We start from the raw sequence: 10195 nt of genomic DNA, 5'->3' as shown, positions 1-10195 counted from the left end.
AAATAGCACCATGTCATGGGACCTTCAACTGAAAGTTTGAAATTAGTGTGATTTTGGCCATTTCCACGTGTCGTACGTTAACAAACTCCTTCTAAAGATTTCATCCGATCACCTTTTGGTCAGTGCCATCTTAAGACGTTAAAGATGAGTTATTTAAAGAAAAAAGTCTAATTGGCTCGAAACTTTTCAGGATTCATAAGAGTCCCACCCTGACGTCTGCAGGCTGATACTGGCTCTAAGTCATAGCGCCCCTAGTGGCAACAGAAAGTAGACCTACAAGTCAAGGTGCTATACTTTAACAAACTCTTAATAAAGATTTCATCTGATGAACTTCAAATTTGGTCTGTACAATCTCAACACTCAATGGCCATTTTGAGCATTTATCGATAAACGAAGAAGTTGTTGTAACTTCAGTGTACATTGTCATATCTGCCCGAGATTTCTCTTGTTTGACAAGGGTCCAGGCCTGAGGACATCTAAAGGCCAAAATTGACTTTTGGTCATAGCAGCCCCCGCTGGCAACAGGAAATCCGCCTTACATGACAAATATCATCCGATTTGAATAAAATGTATGTGTGGTCTACATGTGATACTGAGCCGCCCCCTACGCTTAACCCTCGCCCCTTTCATAACTGGCATGTAAATTACTCTTTTGGGTGAAAGTTTATTTTAGATTTGTTGGTAGGGATCCTTCTGAGCTGCAAATAGTTGGGTGCAATATAGCAGCACGTAAAACATAAAACATATGTTTACTTGTGGTCACATTTAGTTTAGTTCAATCTCAGCTCACCTGAATAAATCCAGTTTTGTCCCCACATGCGTCATCAACTCTAAGAGGTTGAAGACAGTTCTAAATGTCAGAAGGTCCCCATGAAACCGTAGTCCATGTGGAAGATACATGAGTTGGGGGATTAAAGGGGAACACTGTGGCAAGGCCTGCAGTATTAAATCCACACATCACATATGGTATATCCTGTACAAAACCATACACATGACTTCTTGTTTTAATTCAGAGTGACCTGTCTAATAAACATTAAGACATGCTTAAATTGTTTAAACATTTCAAAGGGATTACCAAGGATGTAACCACCCTGAGTTTTCCGGAGAAAATTGTTATGTTGGATCAAAGGTTATGGCTCTGGTTGAAAATGTTATTTTCAAACTGTTATTGATTACAGTATTCTTAAACATTATTACAACCTTTGCACATTACCTGCATTTTGCTAATATTTAAACATTTACTTTCAGATTACTTTGAAGTTGTATCTGCAGAATATTAAGGCCAAGAACATTTAAAAAAGTGATTGCTTCTATTTTGCAATGTAATATTTTCAGAAGTATTAAATACCGCTTCAAATTACAGTTCAATCTTATCATGGTTAAGAAATATTCACCTTCTCTCAGAAGTACAGAATCTGTACACAGTCACTGGCCTATCCTGGTGAAGACCTAATGAGTGTCAAGCTTCTATGAAGCAAAAGTTTTAGTGAAGTAGCTCCATTGGCCAAAACATCTCAAAGCAATGTGCACTGACCCTTAGTAGGGAAAAGCTAATGGAAATGCTAATAAATAATGAAAAGATACGTATCATACTGGGTATATATGGTGTCTTGTATGAGACCTTTAAAGAATACATGTGCTTGTGAGATTATTTGGGTCCTGATGAATAAGACAAGGCTGTATGACTGATGTAGCCACTTTTACTGGTATTGATGTGGGAGCTTGGACAAGCTGAAAATGTCCTAGCAATAGATGACATTTACCCTCTTAAGCTTTTTTCCTACAAAACAAGTTTCTGGTAATAGAAAAACAGCACTTACCGTATGCTTCATTGTACATTTTAAACCTTTTAATGTAGACATATAGCGTATAAATAACCCCCTAACCATTCAACTAAAGCAGATTTGAATACATTAATCAGAGGTTATTCACAGTGCAAGCACACATACTCCAGATAACCTAAATAAAAGAGTGTTACTGTATGTGATAAGTGTTTTTAGAAGTGCAGTTGGACACACAGTACATAATCCGACACTTTCTAGGGTTCACTCTGAGGTCTTGCTGTGATGCTTCCAACAATCCTGAGGATGATAAAATCTTGGAAATAGAAAGTGGCATATCTTTAATTGTGCTTTTATACTCAGCTGAGGAGACACGCTGCACTTACACTGGACCACAAAAGGCCAGTGCTAAGAGTGGTTGTTTCTTGGTTGTTCACTTGTTTCTGACATGTACCTTGGTACTTTTAGTGTAACTTTCATTTAATATTAAGCAACTCTGCTCTACAGTAGAGCATTTTGACAACCTTTATAAATAAGTAATGTGAACACATAAATATTCCCAAACTACCTGAAGACAAACAATACACACAAGTTAGAGGACTAAGAAACAATGTGCCATACCAAATAACTAGACCCTCTCAATTGTGTAACTAATTACAATTACGAGCAAATCTTAATTTACAATTAGGAAGAACATATTTTTATTTTAGTAAGGAGGATCATGAGGGTATGTGATGGCTGCTAATAGAGGCTGTTATTGCTGCAACAGAGCCATATGCTTAGCAAACATATACAGCAAGATAGATTGACATGTTAATTCTTTCCCTGCTTTAGAAAAAATGTTCACAGGTTGTTATATGGTAGAAATTTAAATATGACATCACAGCACTCTATGGAAACAGTTGAGCTTAACAGAGTCAACTCATGTGGCTTTAAGCACCATGCATTTACTGTTAATACTGTACGTTAGTTTGTTTGATCTATAAGGGTCAATCTCTGTTTTTATTTGCATCACCATGCTGTATACATGTTTTATCACAGGACGTATATTTTATTTCTTTTTTAATATATGTTTCCCAAAGTTGTGAAGTCCCATAACAGAGGTGAAAGTGAAACGATAGCATGGGGAGAACTGAAAATAAACTGCAGGAAGAGACCCCTGCGGATGTTGAGCAAATGTTTGGCTAACACATACAGGGTTTTCCCGTCTTGCATTCCCCAGTGGTTCAGTGGTCTTACTATTTCTATTATTTTTCTGTTTTATTTTTTAACAGAGTAACACACGATATTACCTGAAGCCAGACTGTCATTAAGGAAAACAAGCAAGGGTTATAATAACTGAGTTCATGAGCTTGACATACAGAGTCGAGGCAAAGAAACAAGGTTTAAGAGAAGAGGTGGAGTCAATGATTTCTTTCATAGGTGGTCTAAAATTTTGTTTCATCTTAGCAGAGGTTACTCATGAGTCACTGAACACTAAGCTCCTTCAGTGACACAGCCATGAGTCAGATGATAATGTGCACACAGGCAAGGTAACACTCATAATGACTTTGTCATTTTAAACACAAAAATTTATCACAAAGAATATCTACATACTTACCATGCCAAATTCTGCCAAAATCTCTTTTGTACCTACAACTGAGGTTCAGTTCAACCAGTCCAGCACCCTGTACAAATAAATTATTATATCTTCTGTTGAACTAATTAAAGATGTCTGTCACCAATGACAGCGGATTTTAAAGCCTTAAGATTTAAAACCACCAGCATGTCATGAATGGACTAAATAGGATGTATGAATGTGGATGTTGCCCTTTTTTGTAGAAAGAAATTGATAGTAGCTCTATACCAATTAAAAATAAGAAATTGCAATAAACTGCATGGGTAAATGTATGTTATTATGTTTAATGTAAGTGCATGTACAACAAAAAGAATGTGATCCTGCAGACACATGAATACAACATAGCAATAAGGACAAAGCAGAATTTCTCACACAACCAATTATGTTAAGCTCATAGACGTAGACACAGTATGAAAACATCTGTGTCAGTACTGACATCACCATCCTCTGCCATCGTGCTAAACTCACTTTATGTAAGTCATTCGTTATAAACTGAAATGACCCTCCCTACAGCATGCAAAAAAGGCCTTTAGGTGACATAAGCCAGTCTCACGTGTAATCAGTGTTTGCAAACCGTTCAGAAAAGTCAATACTTCCAGAGACTGATCGAATATGGCAGAGGTCGCATCACGCTATGTCCAGTGTGCACGTTTGGGCAGCTCACAGCCTAAGATTAATAGGCTACGTTATGAGGGCCAACAAAGAGACCAGTGTTGTCAGGCTTAAAGCAAGTAGTTGCCATTTAAAATATCAATAAAATGAGTGGGTTTTTGTGACTATAGCGGCTTGTGCTCAAGTAAACTAAGTTACATTGACTCAGGCGGAGTCATAGGTTGTCCCCAAAGGCACCAGGTCACAACAGAATCTGGAACAGAACTATTTCCAATGTCATTTCCCATTCCAGAAGAGCAGCAACACCGGTGGTCTTTATCCTTCAGAAACATTAAATATTGGCCTCCGCAGATGATGCATGCTTGTGTATATGTCTGTCTGTGTGTGTGTGTGTGTGTGTGTGTGTGTGTGTGTGTGTGTGTGTGTGTGTGTGTGTGTGTGTGTGTGTGTGCAGTAAAGTGAGGTTCTTGAAACATAAGAGCATTGAACTGGGAGTGGTATCCATAACATCCTACTCCAAGAGGATCCTTGTGTGAGGGAGGTAGAATGGTAGAGCATGGCTAGCAAACACACACAAAGAGAGAGAGAAAGAGAGAGAGAGAGAGAGAGAGAGAGAGAGACAGAGAGAGAGAGACAGAGAGAGAGAGACAGAGAGACAGAGAGACTACTACTCCATGACTACTAATGACATTTCTACTATATTCTTACTATGACATCCTGTTTTGTTGGTGGAGTGGCAAACTGGTATTTAAGACAAAAGGGAAAAAAGGACACAAAGATGTGTAATCATGGGGGTTCTGCGTTGGCCAGTTCTGGTAAGATGCTCAGATAGAAGTATATTGCTTCCTACTCAGTCAAAACACAGAGATGATTAGTAGGGCAAAACCTGCCCAACATAATATAGAGTCTGCAGCCCTGAACACAACTCGGTTGTACAATTGTACTGTGGAAACTTGGAAAAATAAAGTTACAAAAAACAACAAACAAAAGACAACTCAGTTAAAGAACATGGATGAAACTGGAGTGAGTATTTAACTTTTGAGTGCTGATGTTATGATAATCTACAGCCTTACATGCTTATTGCAAAATGACATGCGCTAATTTATTGAAATTAGAGCAATGCTAGTCATAATTCATATCTCTAGTTTTAAAGAAATAACAGCAGAATCTTAATACTTCACTAAGGGTTAAACATATAGGTGAACAAAAATTGGGGGAATCTGTGCTCCAGAGCTCCACAGCTGTTTCATGGACCATTTACTGGCAAGGAAAAACAAAACAAAAACAACAACAGCAAAAAAAACAACTATTTATGAGAGTGTCCAAACATTTAACTGTGGGACCGCTTGCAAAATTGTGGTTTAGTGCACATATTTTTTGAAAATAAATAAAAACACATTTACATACACACAACTTTTTAGCAACAGTTGAAAATAGGGGCAAGGCTGCGCAACTTTGGCTACATTGAACGCATTAAGTATGCAAAGCGTATGTGCTGCGGAATGTATGTATGTTTTAACTTGCTACACCAGCTGCGCACACACTGCGTAGGATTGTGTGAGCCGGAGGCAAGACGGGGAGAGCTTTTGCTTTGGGATTGTTGTTGTTTCTTCAGGATTTTGGAGCTGGCACAGCACTGTAAAAACGTCAATTTACTGTCAGCAGGTATCAGAGGTGAGGGAAACAAGAAATAAAAACAAACTCTCAAAATTAAACTGCCAATACACTCAATTACAGTCATTACGTCGTTTCCTGTATATCTGTAGCTCAATTTAAAAGAAACAATGACACTTGGTAGGGCAAACAATCGTAGGGGAAACACTGACTCTGTTCCATTCATTGGCACCTTGCCCTGGGGAGCTTTTTGATTATCTGCAACCTTCCCAAAAAGATAAAGCTTGCAAGTCTTACAACTTTGCCTCCACAGAGGGCATGTCCACCCCAACACCTAACAGGGGGTGAGCCACATGGCATTAGCCCCATGTTATTTGTTGGGGCTGAGCCTTAACAGGCCCAATTGGTACGCGCCAGCTACAAGGGACTTGCCTGCAAAATCCTGTTCAAGGCCTGGCTGCAGGAGGAGGCCTTGGTTTCCCTATTCCGGATGAGGTTTCTCTTTTCCCAAAACACTTATTTATAGAGATCTTTTGATCACTCTAGTTTGGCCCCTGACAGGGGACCAATTTGCCTTGAGAGACCCGACCTGGGGTGACGTATCCAGCAACACCGCTTCCAGGTTCATAGGGGCACACACAACCCCCTATGCCACCACCACTAGAAAGTAGTAAAGTCTGTTCTTAAATTATGGGACTGACACAAATATGATGCACAATTTAGTTAGACTTCAGCTCTAAAACAACCCACTTTAACTTGTTAACAATCATAGCAGACCCATTGTGTACAACTATTTATTCCAGAGTGCAAATTAAAAATGTAATGTATGTGCATACTTATTTACTGGTGAGTGTTTGTCTGAATGTGTGCAATCAATAATGTATTATGAATAAGTGAATTGCAGATAGAGATGCATGGGATGAAATTAATTAACAATAGCACTGTAAACCAGCTAGGTTACCTGGCTTGGCGTCCTTGCAGCAGGCTTGTCCTGGTGGTTGGCGAGGATGAGAAAAGGTAGCGTGCAGAGCTGCGGGTGCTGCAGGGCTGAGTGGAGCTCGTTACGTGCTGCTTCAAGGTCCTCATCCGATGAGGCGCTGTCCAATACGAAGACAACACCCTGTGACCCCTGGTAGTAACGACTCCAATATTTCTTAATATTGTCGGCTCCTGTAGACAGATGTGATGCAAATAAATGTGTCAACTTCTGCGAGTAGCCATTGCCATAGTTGATGTTACTGTCATCATGTAACAATCTCATAATTATCAGTTTCTAAATAAACTTACTTAGCTCCAATACAAAGAGATTTCTATTAAATAAATAATTAATATTGTTCGCAATCAATCGGAGTTCAGAACAGAGTATTAAACATTAGTAAGTATTGAAATCCATTCTGGAATGTTATGAAACATACACAGAACAAAGCACATCAAGACACTACATTAAAAAAAAAAAAAAAACTGAATCAACAAGTGTAATTTTATTATGGAAATTGAACCTTGGTCTAATTTATGTGTTGAAAATGATGTATCATAGCATTTTGAAGTGGAGAACACCAAGTTATACTGTATATATTTAAAAACATCTAAGCAATTACTGCTGTAATGCTTGGAATGGTATGCAATCATTTGAGGGAAAATTATTAAATGAAACATGGATTTTAAAAAGTCAAACATCAGCAGTATCGTTGTTAGGACACAGGTGTAGATCTAGACATGGTCCTTTTTGTGTGCTAATTTGGAGCAAGAAATTCAGATCCCAATGGTTTAGTTTACAGCAACTTTATTTGTTAGTGTGAGTAGTTTTAAGAAGAGACCTACATGCTTATAAAAAGTCAGCCTTTGAGTCCCTCTTGCTACGAACCCCTTTCTGCTTCACTACCAGCCCGCCCTTTTGCTCACTGACAGTAGGCAATGCTTTTGAAGAGGAAATACATTTTCATAACATCGTTATGGTCCATAAGAAAAATTCTTGTCCATTTTCTTCAATATAAAGTAAGGGCAGTTGCTCATGGTCTGGCCAAATCCCACATGCTTTATAAATTTGGTTAACCTAAACCTCATAACCATTTCCCACCTGAAGCAAAACATTGCCATGTGATTGGTTAAGCTTAGTTTAGCTTAGCTTAGCCCAGGGCATTTCCTAACAGGCCAATTTCAGGGCAATAAAGTCCCTTTATATTCTGCACTCATGCCCCTGTCAAAACAAAAATACTCTTACAGTAAAGAAAAAAAGAAAAATCCAACCCAAAACTCTAAAAAAGGAATCAATTATCAGAATCCAATTCATTGCCAGCAAGTTTTTACTTGCAATGAATGTGCCTTGGTGTACTTGCTACATGCAATTAACATATTAAACGGGAAATAAACAACAGGTGCTGCAACACAAACTATGGCTTAAACATGGCTGCAAACACCTACAGTGTTCTGGATCTGATTATACTTACCCTTTTACAAGAACATATCCAACCTTTCTTACTTTATCCATAGTCCATGGGGGCAAATAAGGTTCTTAGTAAGGTTAGGAATGACTGCCACAAGACCGCTTCTGCTGTCGCCCTCTCTTCATTGATGCTGACAAACTCACTCGACACCACAAACCATGATATGTTAGTCACTTCCTCCATGTAACCCATGCTCCTTTGGCATTTGGGCATCTTGCTTCTCTGTAACTATTGAAATCCATTGCAACTTGACTAAACACAAGTTGGCCACAGCTGCTGATTTCCTTAAATGAGGAAATTACAAACCTCAAGCCAACAGAAGGGAAGTTTCTTTCTCTAAAAAAAAAAATAGATGTAAAGTGGAGAGTAAAAACAGAGGCAAGTTATCCTTAACATGGAAATAAACATCAGACTCATTTTGAAAAAGATGATTGTTCAAGAAGATGTTCAAGTAAGGCAGGAATGAGGAGGAACATTTTACAGTTTCCAGCCACGTACTGTACATTGTCACTTTTCTTTCTCAAATACATGACAGTATTGGCTATTTTACTTTCAGATATAATCAAAGTGTAAAAGCCGTGTAAAAAATGCTTTTAAACATTGATTACACTTCATTAACTCAGTTGAATGTTGTTCTTTCTCAACATGTTTTCCATTAAACTGGTCGAATTTGCTGTTCTAATCTACACAATTACCAAACTTGTCAGCACCAAATGCACACTACAACTACAAAGGGTCCTATCACATTGCATTCGCAAGTACATGCATTTGCATTTACAAGGTTGTCCATTCTCTGGTTAAAATTATCCTCCTCTGTCTAGTGAGATTACTTCTTTTGCAATCTTGTGAACTGTTGTTTTGTTATTGTTGCTCATAGTAAGGTAGTTGCCAAGAAGTGACGAACTGTGAGGCTGGCGAATGTTTAAACATCACGAAGTACTCTCAGTGACATTTACCTCCCTTCTCTCATTTTGTCCCTCCCTTCTTTCTTTCCGCCCCCACTCTTTCTACTCACACCTCTCACTGGAGTGGAAAGCTATCAGACAAAGTGGCACTTGAGAGATTGACTAGGATGTTTCTGTCATATTTGCCCGGAAATGGTGGAATGTCCGTCAAATCTCATTGGAGCTCGTTGGCAACTTCTGCCACCTATTGGCCTGACAGGAGGATTTCCAAACATGACATCATGATTCTTGGGGGATACTGGCAGCCCTACTACATATCATTAATCAAATGAGTGCAGTAAGACTTCATTCCTTTGCTCCGTTTGTCTGCCTTCCTTTTACTTCCCTGCTCTATTACACCTTTCTTTCTTTGCATTATTTCATATATATAATACTTGTAATTAAATTCATTTAAAAAACACATGTTTTATATGTTTAGATTTCAATGATAGGTAATTAGCCAAAAGGTCAGCTAGTGCAGCACAAGAAGTAATAGTATGACAAGGCAAGGCAGCTTTATTTGTATAGCACATTTCAGCAAAAGGGCAATTCAAAGTGCTTTACACAAAATCAGTTAAAAAAACAGTTAAACAAATAAAAACAGATAAAACACAAACAGATAAAACACAAGAATTAAAAGTTAATGTGCAGTATAAGAAATGAAACGTTAAACAAATGAACAACCATTTAAATGTAGCATGTCAATGAAAGTCTCTTACTGACTCATCAGTTGCCAGACGTATTGCCTCATTCATTCACTATATGGATTTTGATTGTGTGAATACAATAATGAATGGCTGTAGCCAAATCAATTACCTAACTAATTAAGTTCTGGAAATAACAAACAAATAATCAGAAAAATATGAATTAACTCCTTGTAATCAACTCATAAAACTCATTAAGTCCCTTAAGACTCTCCAGCTGATCCAGAATGCTGCAGCACATGTTCTGACAAGAACTAAGAAAAGAAATCATATTTCTCCTGTATTAGCTTCTCTGCATTGGCTTCCTGTAAAATCCAGGGTAGAATTTAAAATCCTTCTCCTGACCTACAAAGCTCTAAATGGTCTAGCACCAACATTTCTAAAAGAGCTCTTAGAACCTTATTGCCCCACTAGAGCGTTACGCTCCCAGGATTCAGAGTTACTTGTGGTTGCTAGAGTCTCTAAAAGTAGAATGGGA

The 10195-nt window shown here is 38.2% G+C and overlaps 1 protein-coding gene across 3 annotated transcripts in view; it reads right to left on the bottom strand.

Moving 5' to 3' along the window:
* Positions 1-10195, bottom strand: part of arl15a (ADP-ribosylation factor-like 15a) — a 118969-nt gene that overhangs the window by 49373 nt on the left and 59401 nt on the right. For all 3 annotated transcript variants that reach the window (XM_032515385.1, XM_032515384.1, XM_032515386.1), the window contains exon 4: positions 6587-6795. In XM_032515385.1, the coding sequence (XP_032371276.1) occupies positions 6587-6795 (209 nt within the window). The remainder of the gene's footprint in view (positions 1-6586; positions 6796-10195) is intronic.

This window comes from Etheostoma spectabile, chromosome 5 (genome assembly GCF_008692095.1).
Source record: "Etheostoma spectabile isolate EspeVRDwgs_2016 chromosome 5, UIUC_Espe_1.0, whole genome shotgun sequence".
In the NCBI taxonomy this organism is placed as follows: Eukaryota; Metazoa; Chordata; class Actinopteri; order Perciformes; family Percidae; genus Etheostoma; species Etheostoma spectabile.
Note: the sequence above shows the minus strand (reverse complement) of the source record. Positions and strands in the feature narration are given on the sequence as shown.